This window comes from Ixodes scapularis, unplaced genomic scaffold, assembly GCF_016920785.2.
Source record: "Ixodes scapularis isolate PalLabHiFi unplaced genomic scaffold, ASM1692078v2 PGA_scaffold10__122_contigs__length_95168666, whole genome shotgun sequence".
NCBI lineage: Eukaryota > Metazoa > Arthropoda > Arachnida > Ixodida > Ixodidae > Ixodes > Ixodes scapularis.
Genome location: NW_024609836.1, coordinates 67,101,578 through 67,119,220, shown reverse-complemented (window position 1 = coordinate 67,119,220; position 17,643 = coordinate 67,101,578). Strand labels below are relative to the sequence as shown.

The 17,643-nt window shown below is 47.3% G+C and overlaps 1 protein-coding gene across 3 annotated transcripts in view; it reads right to left on the bottom strand.

Annotated features, from left to right (window-relative positions):
- LOC8038336 (striatin-3) overlaps positions 1 to 17,643 on the bottom strand; it is a 68,961-nt gene that overhangs the window by 33,147 nt on the left and 18,171 nt on the right. For all 3 annotated transcript variants that reach the window (XM_029974583.3, XM_029974585.3, XM_029974584.4), the window contains exon 2: positions 1,590 to 1,693. In XM_029974583.3, coding sequence (XP_029830443.3) covers positions 1,590 to 1,693 — 104 coding nt within the window. The remainder of the gene's footprint in view (positions 1 to 1,589; positions 1,694 to 17,643) is intronic.

The window sequence follows — 17,643 nt, the reverse complement described above, 5'->3', positions numbered from 1 at the left end:
CGCGTTCAGCTGGCGTGCTCTTGCAATTTAAACCTGTTGAAGGTTGTAGCCCAGGTAATTTCGCTGACTTAATGTGACGACAATTTGAAGCACAATAAGCCAATGGGCATGCTAACAATGCCAGCAGTTTCCCCGCGTCCAGTCCGACAACAAAGAAATGAGTTGCTGCCACTACCAAAAAATAAGAAAAAAAAAAAGATGAGCTCAATGACGGAACAGAATGCCAAGAAAGTGTTTAAGCTGTCGCACAAACGCCAATAAAAAGAAATGCGGCCGTCTCGCGCCGCTACACCGAACAATTAAGCGCGAAAAACATGTACGACGAAACCGTCCGATCCGACGTCTGACCGCGCAATACGACGGTCGAAGGCGAGGATTTTCAACGCTCTCCGATGCTACGAAAACCCTCTCCCCTCAAGGTCATTCCGGCAGTCCGCACGTCGGATCGGAAGGTTTCGTCGTACATGTGTTTCGCGCTTTATAGTGGAAAACGAGCAGGACGTCTTGTCTTCAGTCGTTGAGAGCATTCGCTTTAACTCTTATCAGTTGTGATTCGGGAGTGTAATTAATACGGGGCGGCCGTAGGAGTGCCAGCTGTAAAGAAGAGTCGCTCAAATGCGTCATACCAAAAAAACGACAAAAAAAAAAAAATTCTGCTGAAGGTATGATTTTTTTCAGTCTGCCACCCCCTTGTGCGCAAGCTTCAGAGCCCTGGATGTGAAAGTGTCGTGGAAGGGAGCCATGAAACCCACCCCCGCTGCATGCAGAGAGGAGTTTGATGAAGCATTGCGGGAGGCAGGAACGTGCACGTGTGTGGCTTTACCGAGTGCTCGCGACCTTCGTCTCACAAATGACGCACACAACTCGCGAGCTGGAGTATGTAGCGCCAATGACTTGAGAAGAGTATGGGAGATCTCAAAAAGAGTAGCTTTAGAGAAGCCCTTTCGAAAGTGAAGTTTAGACGTCCTGCACATGGGTGTTCACAAAGAGCATAGTTGTACTAAAATTAACTATTTACACCAAAAATTATGGCTACCCCTTTCTTTTGGCCTGAACTTGCGACCTACCGAAAAATCTCGAGCGAGCACCCCACTCGAAATTTGGAGCTAATTGTGCAAAACTGATGGGCGCTCCTATGTCCCTTGCCTGTTTTCCGAACGTTACAAAAACCAAGGGTGGGCGCTCATTGTAGAATGGTCGGACGCTCGGTATTTTACAGTAGTTCCGTGCATCGAAAGTCACTCACTACCAGCAACCTGCAAAACTTCTGCATGGATACAATCGACAAGATACTAATTACACTGAAGCAGACAACCCTAAGGTTTGCACAACGAAACTTTACCCCATGCTCTTTTGTACGCGTCAATACAAACAGTCACAAGCCTCGTGCAAGCATTTTCCCCGCAATCCCCAACTCACGAGAACCGTTTTTTGGCCGCAGACTGGCAACGCGCCGCCGGTGATGCGTCCGAAAGGTCTCATTCGATACGCCTTTAGTCATGCACAAGTACGACGACACACCCAATGAGCTCCGCAACGGCATTTCGACAGTTTGTAAGAGAAATGGGAGCACGGAAGAGGGGACTAACCTCTCCTGCTTCAGGGCAAACTCCAGCATCTTTATCCTCCGTATGAGGTCGTTCTTCAGGTTCTCCTGGCCCTTCCGCTCACCCTGGAGGAAGGCTATCCTCGCCTGGAAAGAGAAGGAAAAAAAGAAAGAATGTTAGCACCGCAAAACTATTTTTTTTAAAATACGGTTAACTGTCCTGGTTCACACATCTGCATCTGACCGACCGACCACGCCGCAACCCCTTGTAAACACTTACGACGAGAGTAAAGCCTTTCGATAAAATCTATGCTTCGGGTTTCTTGCAAGAATTGACGACCGATGTCGTGCAAACACACAGGATGTGTGCCACAAGGGAGTGCCCTGCTGTCGTTTGCTTCCTAGGGCAGCACAAGGCACTGGTTCTCTGGTGCATTTGATGCTACTTATAAGACAAACACAAACACATCAGGGGGCTTTAGATGAGAGGACACGCTGGCATTATCTGCCCGGCAGCACCGGAATCCTTCTTATCTGCATACATTTCCTCATTCTTACTTCGGTATTCTTTCACCCTGGGCTTGAAATAATCCTGACAACGCCATGAGCGGCCACATCTCATTAATGGCGCAGAGATTCGATTTTGCAAGTACTGCAAAATCTTCGATCCAGTTATATGCGGACTGGAAGTGAGCCCAGTGCCACCTGATAGTTGGCGCAAGTGTGCTCTCTCGTCATAAACAGTCACAAGCTGCCGTAACACAGTCGATTACATTCAAAAGGACATGTGAAGTGTGAACCACAACGTATGTGCCATAAATACCAGACCACAGATTGCGGCCGACAGCAACTAAGAGCTCACCTCGAATTACGCGCGAAATTGCTCGAGAAGAAACTTCAACGACCGACAACTACTTAATCTTTACCGTGCAGCTATATAGAAGTAATTAGTAATGCAGCTATACGACTCCATATGAGCAACTGTTGCAAGTGTACAGCGGCACTAACCATTCATGCTAAACAAACAACTCTCCATATACTGCACAATAGAAAGCTGCCCCAAGATCAGCAAAAAGGACGGTTGTGATAAATGTATTCATATGTAATATATCCTTCTCAAGAAAGATTCCCCAATCATTCATGTGCAGATGAAAGATTGAAAATTTTGTTTAAGATTTATTGGGTTCAATTAAGCGAGTCAACGTCAATTTATGAAGCTGTGAGAGATTGTGATGAATATGCCTGATTTGTGAGTGACTGTTGCTTACTGTAGACCATACATTGGTAAATTACTTCCAAAATGTAATTTAATTACAATTACTTTGCTTCAAAGGTAGTTTCACTACAATTACAATTACTACTACGAGAAAAGTAATTGATTACAATTACAAATTACTTTAAAAAGTAATGCAATTACTTTACAATTACTTATTTCTGAGAGCGACCCAACTTGGGCCATATAACTTTAGACGAATTGTATAGAATGCAACATATTTGTTCATTCCTTACTCCAATGTTCACGTACTGTACTTCATTTTTATGAATTTTGTTAAATTCATAATAGAACTTGAACGTATGGGGCAATGAAGCACTACATTCTTATATTTTCAATAAATAATAATAAATTAGTTCATACGCTAGAAGACGATAGATCGATAAAGAAAAATTGGGTTGACAGACTTTTGTTAGCCAGGTAATTAAATGTGACAATTAGTCATATAGGAATATTTTAAAAGTGTTAATATAAAAGTAAAATCCACACGCGCTAATACGACCACATTCACATACAAACATCATGGTATTGTAAATTATTTACATAGAGTTGAAATTATAATGGCTCTCAACAATGTAAGCACCGAATCGGGGCTTCCGAATCATTGGTGACAATATTCACAGGTGCGAGGTCAGTCTCCAAAGTGCTTATACAAATAATATCCGAAGTAAAACCAAGAGGAAATAAACTTGAAAATAATATAAAAATATGCATATGCGACAGTACTGGAAGAGGGCCGTAAAAAAACTGGCAAAAATGAAAGAAAAATAACCTCATAGACAATTAAAATTCCCAACCTCGGCTGAAAGCTGAAGCTCAATTTTTCTTTAAAAATTTTGGCATGTTTACGTTTTTGTTTTCTGCGCGCACCGCAGATGGTGCCACACGGCACCGTTGAGATGGGCTCCAAAGAGGATTGTCTCTAAGCCCGCACTGTAATAATAAAACAACAAACAATCCGACGCTATTTATGTTGTGAGTGTGTGTTTCACCGTGGGCAAGTCTTAGCAAGGCTTGGCTATCAGATGATCTGCACATACCAGCAGCATGATGGTGGCACCCAGAGGCCATACTTTCCTACCATCTTTATATCCACGAATGACTAAGCTAGTTAACAGCAAAAGTTGAGGATAGAAAAAAATGTAAAGTGTGCAGGAAGCTTTGCTAGTCCAGCATGCATTAGAGAAGGCGGCGACCCTCAATTTCAATAACATAGAGTTAAAGTCCGTAAAACAGAATAGCAGGAAAACAGAGAAAGGAAGGAACAACTCTGCTCGAAAATTTTGATAGAAGTAACCTGCACAAGGAAGTTTTCCCACGGCAGCACCCATAAAAAGATGCTTCGGAACAATGATCACCTCCAAAACAGGAAAACATAACGTTTCTAGAATGGCAGGGGTATAATAAAGGGTAATGCATGAACAACAAATGACCCCCCTGGTAGACGCGGTTTTGCGGAAAGAGCCTCAGAGAATCGACGCAGACTTAATGATGCCAGGAAAGGAATTCCGCGTGCGCAGAAAACAAAAACGGAATTGCCGTTGCTTCTCGTTTGCAAAACAAGGAGTGGTAGAGATCCTGGGAGCATAATGACCTCATGCAAATAGAGCTGCAATAAAAATTCACCTGGAAAGCATGCCAGGGTTCTTTGAATGCAAATAGACCGATCTCTCGCCAAGCGTCTAACGCGTGCGTGCGTGATGCCGCCGTAACTTGATTCCCTAACAGACAGGCGGCAGTGCCCGAGACGGTGGTTCGTGCCGTCTCGTGCTCCACTTGCACAGACCCGCAGCGAGGTTGTCGCACAAGCAGAAAGACTAAAGTTGCCTCAAAGTGCCGTGGCGGCGGTAACACAGTCAAACTGGCTGGCAAGATCGACCTACTTGCGTACATAAGGGCGAACAAGAATTGGCAAAAAGTAATAACAAGCACTATACAGATTCTGCAGGACGGTTAGATAACAAGGGATTGAATTTTCTTCATAAAGCAAAAACGTTTTTGATTGCTGAAACAGTGCTTTACGAGACTAACTAGCAACAAATCGGTCGTATGAAAGTTCGAGCAGTGGAAGGTTGATTTGCTTGCAAACACTGAGACTTTTCTTTCGGCACTATGGGAGAAACTAGGCCATTAGTAAGTGGGGGTCATTGACCTGCAATGTTCAGTTGGGGATACATATCTGCTTGCGTGCACAACATTATCAAACTGGCCATGTAAACCATCTGAACATCACATTTTCTGCCAAATAAAGACCAATTTTGGGAACTATTTTCATGCACATACCACCACCATCCCTTTCGTATCAAAACAATCACTATTTCTAGAGCCTTCCAGATTGTTGAAATGTGTGTATTTTACTGGGACATTTGGGATACAGTTACTTTTTTTTTTTTAATTTATTATCAAATTAAGAAAAAAAATGTATTTGAACTCATTAAGCCAACAGTAGAGAAAGACTGCCTTAATATCCCATGAGATAGCCCACCTAAAAATGAAAGCAAGTCGGGTGATAATAAGGATTGGGCTAACTTTTGGTGTGCGATCAAAAAAAAGTAAAAAAAAATGCTAGTATTAGATTTTGTGACCTGCAAAATTTGAGACAGCAGGGAGGGGCGACGCAGCAAGGATGACAGTCGTTCCCAGTCATCAATGTTCACTTATCTCTCGCAGTGGCTAAGTCAAACCATTCCTGTCGAGGTCACCATTGGTCAGGGCCCTGCGATTACTACAAATCGGCTGTCTTCCGTTTTTTTTTTTTTTGAAAAAAGAAAAATAGCAAATTGTGCCCAAAATAGAGGGCGGTTATCTTCCGGGGGTGGGGCATTTCTCGGGATGCTACGGTACTCTTCCCCGAAATGCAGCGTTTCTAGTAGCAGTTTGACAAAACACTCGCAAGAGTTCCAATTGCAGACAAAACGGGCGGCATCAGCCACAGGAACGATAATGTGTCGTTTTCCAGGCAAACACAATGCGTAAATTGCCCTTAAAAAAAAAAAAAAAAAAAATTATATTGGCGACGCATTCGGGCGCTCACCATACGAAATGCCTGGCTAGCCAGTCAGGCATTTCGTGAGGCCCGATTAATAGCCACCATCTACGAGGAACAGACCTTCACGGAGTTCGTTCACCACACCAACAACACGCGCCGCAGAATCGGGGGTTCAACGCACAATCCCGAGAGCATTACTGCCTCAAAATTTCCAGACATCCGCGCTTGCCCGCACGCTCAAGCGAGCCAGCCGTGAACCCCGACCCCTCTTCCCTCCCGCCTCGCTCCAATGGCTTGTCATTCAACCGCGAACCCCACAAACGTCCAAAACCGAGCTAAAAACGAGAAAAGAATGGCTTCCGACGGCCGAGGCGCCAATCCGATCCGGCGTCAAAAAAGTGGCTTGGGAACCTGCCAAGGCAACAACAAATGTTGAAATGCACTGAACGCAACACACTCGCAGATGCAATCCGTCATGGCTGACAACTCGGCAAGAAACGTTTCTCAATCGCGGAGGGGGCCGCACACGCGTGTCACATGGAGTCGCAGACGACTGCACCCGAGCCTCGTCCAGACAAGCAGACAGTGCCCTCGCACCCAGGCGACGACTGCCTTCCGAACTACCGAGAGGCTGGAGTTTCACTCGAGGACATAAGGAGCTTCTTCCGAGAACCTCGAGGGACCTATCGCAAGGAACGACGCAAACTTAGCTTGTTTCTTTCTCTTGCTCCTTATTATGTATGCCCAAACACTTTCACAAAGAAAGCGATGCACAAGAGATGTACAATCCAGAATAAAATATTTGCTGCTCAAAACTGGGATTGTGCAACGATGACATATGGAATGGGATATTTTAGAAGTAATATGCCGTTAAAGGCAAACATTCGTAAATGTGTGCAAAGTGACAAACTTGTTGCAATTACCATAATCAAGGGGATTTATAAATCTGCTTGTTATCTACAAAAAATAATGACTCAATTTCAAATTTAAAAAGACAAAAAAAAAAAAAAACATGAATGATGAATGCAGGTTGTCAAGACATTGCTGCCTAATATATAGTCTTGCGTGATCGCTGTGGGTTAGTCCTGTTGAACGTGCTTCTCATCAAGCACACATGCACTGCGGGAAAGCAGTAACCGCGGAGCCTGCGAGCTCCGCGGGTATTGCTTCCCCGCAGTGCGCAGGTGCTCGGCGAAAAACGCACTCAACGGGGCTAACCCGCCCCGCGATCAACACTTCCAAAAATAACGAATATTGCAATGCAGTTCAACTCAAAGCAAATATCGAATAGCATATTATTCAAAACTACAATTCGAAAATTCGAATTTTTGCACGACGCCAGGTCATCCAATACTCTACCTCCCCTCCCTGCTCGCCAGATGAGGTCGCCACTACTTCCGCCGGCCAAAAGGGGTCCCGATACATCAATGGTTGAGGATCACTGGGCTAGTGAATGTAAGTACGACCCAGCCAACAGAGGCAAATGAGAGTCTCCCTGTTCAAATATAACAAGAATAAAAAAGGAAAGAAAAAGGCAACAGCAATAAGCGTGATAGGCTGGCAAGTTACCAGCCACACCGAGAGAGAAACATAGAAGTGCTTTTGGCAGAGCGACAAGAATGGCGCGTAAAAACCGAAACTGCAAGGCGGAGAGACGCAAGATGAGGATCGCGGTCCACCGAGAACGAAACGACGACCGAGCGGTACGGACCTTGGACCCGGTGGTAAACGAGGTCACCGACGCAAAGAGTCGCTTTCACACCTCAGAGCGACCCCGAAAAAAACTCGTAAAGCAGCGGAGATTACCTTGTCTTTTCCGCGGGAGCACAACCAGATTTCCTCAAAAGTTTCAAGGCATTTGATATCAATCAAATGCAAATAATCACGCTTATTTGCATTCGAATGCGACCGTCTGTGCTGCAACCATTTGCGACCGTTTACGACTAGAGTAGGGTAACTGCATATGCTCCGCTTGCGGTGCTCCCAGGGCGGCCATGTTTGATCCAAGGCCGCACTGCGGGAAGCGACCGTCGCTTCTGCAGGATGCCCGGAAGCGCGGATGCTTGGCGTGGCTGTGAGGCGGCGTGCTGCGGCGTGCGGCGCAGAGAAGATATAGTGCGGCGACACGCCGCGCGTGCGCCGACATTCTGTCACCTGTCGCCTGTTTCTCTCTCTATACCCACGGCAGAACGTAGTAGCCGACGAAAACGTCGCTCCTTCGCGAGCCGTAGCTGCTCGTTGTTGTCTGGTCCGAGATGACCGGATGTGCCGGCCGCGTATCACTCCGCGAGCGCTGCAGACGGGACCAAGACGATCGTTCTCCGTGTCGTCTGCTTCCCGGACTTGGAAACATGTTTTAATACACAGCTCGCGTCATAAAACATCGCGATTATCCTGTACCCAGTGGCAACACATAATGTTCAATGGTCAAAGGGGCCTTGCAGTTCGTTCGATTTTAGTGTAGGCTGTGCATTTCGCAAAACACAAAGCGAGAAATGTGATTCGCCCGAAACACGGCGCCTGCAAGGTAGCTTCCCCACATGAGGCTCGGATCCAGCTCTGCGTATGTGACAGTTCACGGCGCAAGGAAAAGGAATGCAATACTCTGGCTCTGCAAGCACTGTTGCCAGATTGGGCGATATATAGCTAAATTGGGCTACATATTTTTTCTACTGATAAGGCTAGTAAGCAGGCGAGCTGGCTTAGGTTGCACATCGTTAAGACCGTAGACGAGCATTCTTTTTTAGTTGGCATCAAAATTTCTTGGTTGGCTATGTGGCTATTTTAAGAAATTTCTAAGGATGCTGCAAACTTTTGTCGGAACCTCAGGTTCGACTTTGAATTATGAGGTTCGACTAGTTAATTTTACAACTTATCAGCTTAAAAAAATTTTTCTTTTTTTTTTTGCCAGTTGCAAGGAGGCATTGCTAGCAAAGTTCAAGCGGTCTCCCAACAGTGCAGTGGAGCAACCAAACAGATTGCACCATTACCACAAGCCCAATGGCGCGTCTTCCACCCGGACCTAGACTGAACTCTCTAAATGCTGCTTCGGTGCCCATTGTGAGAATCCTCAGGCTCCCAAGTTCGTAAAAATGAGAGGGCAGTCGCCCCACAGGTTCTAAACCAGTGGGGGCATGCACTCAAAGCTGTCCCGACCGATCACATTCAAAGCTTCAGTCAAGCTTGCTGGAGGTCAATTCTCTTGCTCCATTTAACTTGATTTCGCAAGTTATACGGAAGTCAGACGTCGGACTTCATTTGGCGGGTTTGTCTCTTATCTCATTCTAAATACGTTGCAAGGAAATGTCCGCACAACAGAGTTTCCGAAGGACAACATCGTGAAATGTTTAAGTTGAAAATATTTTCTACTCGGCCTAGGATGGACCATCGAGACATCTTTTAACTACTTAATTTCTTTAAATAAATAATAAAGACAATATCATGTTTTTTTTGTTGTTTTTTTGCAATCTCTGCGTCATTACAGGGGGCTTCCCAGTCGGAAATTCTCACAAAACATTGGTGTCCGTGAAAATTGAACAGTGAGCACTAAACTTGCGTGTTCATCTGTTCTCTGCGATTCAGCATTGCTAGCCAGGTTGTCGACCTCCTTTTAACTGTGCCTCCATGCATTGTCTCTTCATTTGTTTATTTTCTGGAAACTAGTGTCCGCCGGCACGTCCAATACGGCCGTAGACATCGCTAATCCTCCTCCTGCATCACTTGAGTCGTTTCGCGGCCGAACTTGGTTGAACGACGAACATGATCAGATAAATGTGTTAGTAAAAAAGTCCATAATTTTCGCTCTTAACCACGCGGCTGTTCTCAAGGTGTCCTCTCACCACTGTATCACTGGTTGTGTACCACAAGGGATACATTTATATCACCAAACTAAGCGAAACCGAAAACGACCAAATTGAAGCCACCTTATGGCGGCGCGTGTGTCAGCGTCCTCTCCACGACGGTCAGGTTAACTATTGAGATGAAAAGGTCTAGACGACAGCAGAGTGTGGACGAGCTGGTAGAAAAACGGGAGTTTCAAGGTACTGAGTGCGTTTAATGAGCCAAGAAAGGTGACGTTGACGAGAATAATTTCCTGAAACACGAGGCACAACTGCGAATGTGGGTTGCGCGTTCGTGGTTTGCGTCAAAACTCCCACGGAGCCGAGTCCGCGCAGAGTGTTTGTTAAGCTCGTTGCCTCCGATAGAGGAATATCTGTGGCCAGTGGTTGGTGCCAAGAGCTGTCAATCATCGTGCCCAAGGTCACTGAAACAATTTCAGCCAATGAAGTGCCCTTATTTTCGCACCATTCTTACCAATTAATCATCAAACTCCCTACGGAACGGCTCTGGACGAGAGCAGAGCCGTTTATGGGGAGAGTTTGGTCAGTCTATGATCTCGTCGCCGTAACGCTCTCCTCCCAAGTGAGCCAATCAGCACGCGGCGTAGAGCGAGAGGCATGAGCGCATGCGCGTGAACTCCCGGCTGCTCCCACCTGAGTGGGGAGGGCCGCCATCTTCGATCATTCTACCGGCGGAATCCGTGGGATCGGCATCTAAATCTCGATTATTGCCTTTTATATCGATGGCTCTGGCAAGAAAATGACATTCTGTTATTCTTCGGTGGATTAAAAAGCTAATAAATGAAGATTTTTTTGGCGTATGGCCACAAACTTATTCAGGCGAAAAAGAAGTCGGCCCGTAGCAGACGACGCGTAGCCTCAACAGTGCTCTTCTCCGACCAGTCTCCGACAGCGCTGCTAAAAAATGGCGGTCGTCTCCTCTCTGCTCCCTTCTTTCTCTCTCGCTCCTTCGGCGCTCTCCTCCCTTTCCCTTACTTTTCTCCTCTCCGGCGCCTTCGTCGCAACACCACACTGGCCAAACCTGGCCAAACTCTCCCAATATACGGCTCTGGACGAGAGGAAACGCCGGCGCCATCCATCAATTAGCCATGGAACCCTTCCGACCTGCCTACAACTGTATTTGAGGAATCACCTCTATGCACTCTCTATGACAAATGGCACGCTTATAACTAAAGGTCCGTTTTTAGAGTGCAGCTCTCAGGCGCCCGTTTCTGGCTTGAGCGGCGTCGCCATCGGCGTAACCGCGCGCTGTATTATGGGACGTTTCCCATTATGACGTAACACGTGACGTCACGAGGGCGAAATTTCCCCGCTTAATTTTGAGCAAAATTTTTACCCTCGCGACGTCACACGTGACACCACTCAACCCGGAAAACTTTTTCCGCTAAATTTAGCATTAAGATTTTCTCGCTAAATTTAGCGGGGAAATTTTTTCACTAAACTTGGCAGGGGAATCTAACCCTCGTGACGTCACACGTGACCCTCCCGTTCGTACCCTCCCCTCCTTCTCCTCAAGAGCTTCGGCGTTACAAAGAATTCTAAACTTTTTTTTTTTGCCAGGATTGCTTTTTTTTTTGTTTATATTTACTGCCACGCAAGAAATCGGGGTTTATCAGGGCTAATGTTATAAAACAACTGCACATTTATAGATTTGTAACCCCAAATAAACCTTTCCCCCTTGTCCTCTTCTTACAAGGTCCGTTGAACTTACGATCGTAACCTAAACACTTAAAAACATCACCCCCCCCCCAAAAAAAAAAAAAGAAAAAAAAAAAGACGTTACAGGGGACGGGGTTTTTAAATTAAAAAAAAGCAATCTCAAGGGAAATTAGTACAAGTTGTATTCAGTTTCACACAAAAAAAAAAAAAAATGCTGCAGGTAATTTTTTTTTTTAATTGGGAAATCTTTTGTTCCAAAAACAGCTTCAATACTTTTTTTTTTTTTTGCGGTATATTCTGATTTTGATCAAACCCATCTCGAAGGTTATTTATCTGGGTTTGTCGGTATTTACCGAAAACACGAAAACTGGTGTTCCGTGCTTTCGGTAGATATCGATAAACCCCGAAAATTAACCCGCAAGGCTGGTTTTGTCAAAATATATGGAGGAAAAACCTGAGCTTCGTGGGAAGAAAATCTCAATTCTGCAGTTTTGTCCCACGTCAATCCGGAATAGAGCGTCCCCCGAGCTGTCCGGGACTATCCGGAAGTATCCGGGAGGCTACAACCGAACATACCTTCAATTAGGAAACTTCCTCTTGCAGCACAATTTAAAAACAAGTGATAGCCCCACAAATTCAGGAAGACTACCGAATGAAGCTCGGAAACAGCCCATGCAAACAATCTACGTTAAAGCCGAACAAGCCTCTTCGTACGGAAACTAAACTCTTCTTACCAACTCGCTTATACAATGAAACAAAAATACTATAAAATTTAATTGGCTTAAACGTATCTACTAGATGAACAATGACAACAAAACTACTCGGCCAATGTAATGCAAGATCCAATAAAAGAGCCAGAAATGTGTACGGATTCTTGAATGCACTTACAAATTCATGTCCATGCCCACGCAATATGATGACCGACCGCTCACACTCAAGGCGAACTTTTACCAGGCTCCGAAATGGGCCAAATCCTTCCCCCACAATGGGCGCTGCCTTCTGGTGTTCCAGACACCACCCACATTGTTGCTTTCTTGGGTCCCGACGCGAACGCGTCCAGTCGTCGGTGGTAATGAGAAGCGTTCCTTCGCTGGCACGCGCTCCTAATATAGTAATGAGCTTCCCGCCCCGCACCGAATGGTGCCGGCACATTACTAATTGAAGCCCATCCAAAACAGGCTTTCCGACAGCGACGCGACCAGAAAACGCCTTCGAGCTCTATACGGCAAAAAGGGAAGGACGTGCAGCAAAACGGACAAACCTAATTGGACGCAAATCTATTCCGTCTGTAGACGCGTCCAATCTCTGAAGAAACAAGGCGAGCCAGCACAAGCCTCGTTTTCTCGCTAGTGCAATGTCCCCGAAATGAGACGGATTGATAATTGATAAGCTAAGAGGCATTGGTCTGACGGATACGGGGCTTGCACTTCAGCCCAAGTCGTCCGTCATTTTGCTGCTGCTTCACGCCTCGACTCGACTGGGATGACAGCTCAATGGCGAGATAATCAACCCTTGATCCACCAGAAGCGGTGGACAAGCACAAGTACCTGTTAAATCCCACCCTCTGATTGGTGAAATAGAGCTGTTAGATCCACCTCGGGTAGACTTGGGCGTACGCCTTCCCAATGCATTGATCACCCCCCCCCCCCAAACAAACAAACAAACAAACAAACAAACAAACAAACAAACACACACACACACACACACACACACAAAAAAAAAAAGAACACTTAGTTGCGGTTTGGGAGGAAGGGAGCTACTGCACACGCTCGGAATGCATTCCACAGTCCAGTAGACAAAGACAGAATCGCATAGAAGGCGATTATAAACGTTTGCACGATTAGCGACCTGTTTCTTCGGGGATGGGAAGCATCCACTCCTGTGCCGTCACAAACCCAGCGCCACAGTCTGCGCCTGACTTCGAAAACACAATGTACAAAAAAAAAAAAAAAAAAAAAAAAGGCCAGTTCAAATGCCACCAACTCCCCGGTGCCTCCACACGCCACCTCATCCTCGTCGCCAGTCACCGTCATCATCATCATCATCGCCGATCAAACTTCCCACGCTCCCGACGTACCTCCTCCTCTCCCCCCCCCTTTCCCAAAGCCGGTGTGTTGTGGACAGAAGCGCGCATCACGCAGCCGCAGTCACGTAGTCTCAGAGGTCGCAGTGCCGCACCGCTACCGCTGCGCGGATTCCAGCGCGTCACGCACGAGCGCCTCGCCGCACGACGACGCGAGCGACACATTGTTTGAAGAGCGTCTCTCGAGGGTCGGTCTCCTCCGCAGATAGCAAGCAGCCTCCACCACGCGCCGCCTGCTCCAAGAGGGAAACGAGTTTTCACTGCCGGCGTCGTCGCGATGATAAAGGGCGGCCGTGGCACCCGCGCTTCTCCACGTCACAGTTGGCGTCACCAGCGGTGACGTCATCCCGAGTAAAAAAAATATTAATGGAGCGTGGGCGGCCGATCGCAACCCAGATGCCAAAGTCGATTTTACTTTTTTTCTTTGTTTTAGCCTTCGCTGTTTCGAAACACGCTGTCAAAAGAGCGCGTCATTCCAGTACGCTTAGAACTAACCGCATAAAATAAATAAACATAACGTCTGAAAAGAAAACCATAAAAAAAAAAAAAACGCTGTGGCTAGCGTTACGTCCGGACGGAGCACTGAAACGCGTATACCTAACCCTCCCCCGCCCTCCTCTCCCTCCCCTGTGAACTTAGGGAAGGCGGAGATTTGGACGTAACTTGGGTTACGTGGAACGTAACGCTAAAACAAAAAAAAAAAATCAGGCTGTTTTATTTTTTTTTGTCGTTGACCGGAAATTGCGTCTAAATAACGTTGTTGGAGGCAATAAAACAAACGGACGCACTTCGGCGTGGCCTGCGATGAAAATAAAGATGATCGATTGATGGGTCGAGCGCCCATTTTTTGGGGTTTGGGTGTCAAATCACCGAATGGTGCCTGGCACGCCCTTTTGAAGCACTGGGAATCGAGCTAGACCAGCTGAGGATACCCCGAGGTAGAGCCATTAACGGGGTAAGGGTTCCACGAACCACCGACAAGGACGACGAGGCTACCCAGCGTTCCTTTTAATTGAAAAGAAAACTAATTCACTCGCATTACGGGCAGCACGCAAATGCAGTAATCTCAAGGAAGCGAATCTCAAACCGCAACACATTAGGCACCCTGCAAAATATATCCCTTAACGAAGCCATTGCATCATGTTGCAATACCCAGAAGCTTCGTACAATTAACGTTCCAGCGGTGAACAATATCTCACAAATTTAAGGTCTTCCTTGTTTTTTCTCTCGTTAAAATAAAAAAAGAAGGTGAACGGTTGAGTAGAAGCAGGAGAGCCTCGCCACGAGGATCTATTCCTGACAACTCAACCGGAGGGGGCCCCAATTCGCGGCAAGGCACCGGTCAAGCAGACGACCGCAAAGAACACAGACCCAACTATACTATTTTTTTTTTTCCACCGTGGAATGCGTCGGACGCTACAAGCCCCCCCCCCCCCCCCCCCCCCCAGCCAATCCAACGCTATCAATCGCATCACGAGACAACGCGTCTTGCGCTTCTCCCAATATCACGTGACAATCGCGCGGGATCGGAATGGCTTCTCCGACGGCAGTGCATCGCACAGGAGAAGAGACGCACACGAGACGCTTCCTCGCCGCCCACTCACAAACAAAGTTCTCTAAGCCGATTCCATTGTCTCGGGGGCGCGCCTCTGGGCTGGCCTGGATCCAGAATCAACCCGGCAAACGCCTCGTGCCGAGCTCCGGCGCTTCACGCCATCGGCTGCACGCCCGGTCATGGCCCGCTCGCGTGGGCGAAGCGAGTTTCAATGACCGCCGAGAGAACAATGCAACGGGAGGTCACGCGCGCATCCCCCCCCCCCCCCCCCCCCCCATATTTAGAAACAGCCGCGTAAACGAACACGCACGCACGCAAACACACAAACACCAATACAAGCAAATACACGTTTGTCAATATTGTGGAAGGTGGCCCGCAAAAAAAGGGGGGGGGGGGGGAGGGGGACACTTGACCTGGGGGGTGTAAACAACTGACACGCGCGCGCACACAAACACACAAAACAACGCAAAAGGTAAAGGAATGTACGAAAATATTAACCACAAAAACAGACGCACTTATCTCAAGAACACCCTCGACGTCTTCATCGCGGAAGAGCCAAGGTCAGCCCCGGTTCGAGAGCTCTAATAACCCGCCTTCCCCCTCGTTAGACACGGTCCACGCGTTACCACAAGGGCTCGGCCATCTTGAATGTCGTTACCACGCCGCTGGAAGGTGTTCACGAAAAATACGCGATCGTCACACATTCTTGTTTCGCCTCACCTATAATTTTTTCGCATAAACCATTTTTTTTTTTCGGTGAGTGAACAAGGTGAAACAAAAAACGTCTCCACCCTCCTCGAGATGTGCGACGAAGTGTCGGAGCCACCGCGAGACGACCGCGGTCGCTAATTAAGCCGCACAACACGAGTTACGACGATGCCGAGAAAACGCGCGTCCGCAAAACAAAGAACGACAGAGAAAACCCCCGGAGCAGCAGACAACAATAAGTTGTCTGCTTCTTAATTGCGCAGGAGTTGTGGTGATGTCAGAACGACGCCGAGTCCTGATTTGCTTTGGTTGAAAGTATAGTGGGTAGACCTCAATGCTGGATGCCTTGAGGCCTACCCACTATTTTTTTGTTAATCAGCCAATAAGAGATCGGAGTTCTGACATCATCGCAACCCCTTTGGAAGGAGCAGACGAACTTGCGCTTCGTATAACCGGCCGGCGCCAGCTGAGTGAGAGCCCTCGGTCATACTCCGCCTCGTAACTTGCGTGCCGACGGCACACATATTGGAGCATGACGCAGCGAAACGCCTGATACCTCTTCGCAGTACACGTGCACTCCGGTGCTACGTAGTCACGTTCCGATTCCGCCGTACCGGCATGTTATGCGATCACGGCTTCCTGGCCTACCCAGTAGTTCTAGCTTCTGACGCTAGGCTAAGCGGCGCCAGCAGAGTAATAGCTTACGTTTGAACAATGCAGCCACCACTCCCGAGCATACCCAATATTTCTTGCTTCGGTCGCTAGATAGCGCCACACGAAACAGCATTGCAGGTTCCCTATTCGCTCTTTTCGCGCCTGTTGAAACGTAATGGCGCCAGTGTGCGAATACGCCCAAATCACTTCCGGTTCCGAGCTGGACGGCGGGTTTAGCAGTACTTGCGAAATCAAATCTGCACGCTATCCTCTGGAAATGCCCACATATAGCACTGTCAGACTTAATTCACTCCTAAGATAGAAGAATTATCAGTAAAAAATGAGGAAATATGCGTAAACTAGAAGTGAGCCGGGGCACCCAATAGATGGCGCCACTTTGCCATAAAAAAGGGCGAATACGAGGGGTCGATCGCGCAGCACCAAAAAAGCGCAACGTCACGGCGCTCGCTCTCTATGCAAATGTTTGTTACCGACGAAGCCAGTCAAAGCGCCGTAAAGGCGCCGAAAGCTTGCAATTTTAGCGCGTGTGTTCGTGTTTATGCGCATATCGAGCCTTTAGACTGCGGTCAGACGTGTCCTGCGCGCCACTGTTAGTGCAAACAAGCGATCGAAAACCCACCTTTTAAAAATATTCCAAGAAATGATGAAAAAAAAAAAAAGTTTTCCCTTTTAGAGTGTGTGGTGCAAAGCGCTCGTTTTGGGCATCAACTCGAGCGAATCTAATGCCCGCCACTACCTTCCAGGGGCCCAAAACTCGTCAAACACAGTGTTGGATCCTAAAGTAATTCGCGGAGCGCGCCGATGGAACGCCGGCGAAAAAAGCGCAAAGCGCAGAGTCATCGTCGGGATCGTCCAATCTGTGCGCTCCGTGAACTTCGGCCCCCAACTTTGTGTTTGACGAGTTTACAGCCCTAGGAGTAGAAAGCGAGAAAAGCGTCCGAAGACGCTTTCACGCTAACAGTGTCGCACACTCCGCGCACTCTCCCCAAAACAAAAAAAGAAACGAACAAACAGGGAGACGAGAAGTGATCATCTACATCTAACATCTGAATTCACATTCGATAAACATACACACTTTTACTTCCTCTTTTTTTTTGTGTGCCCCTCTCCCGTTTCTTTTTTTCTTTTTTCTTATTCTGCGCGTTTGTGACGTAACCTTTTCCCGGGAAAAGCCCCGATCCCTTCCAAGTTTTCAAGAGCGCGATATTGCCAGACCGTTTCTGGCGACTGTCTGCCTCTTCTCAACGACGGGCCGAGCAAATAAACACGAGAGCCCGCCCTCGGGGCCACGCCGA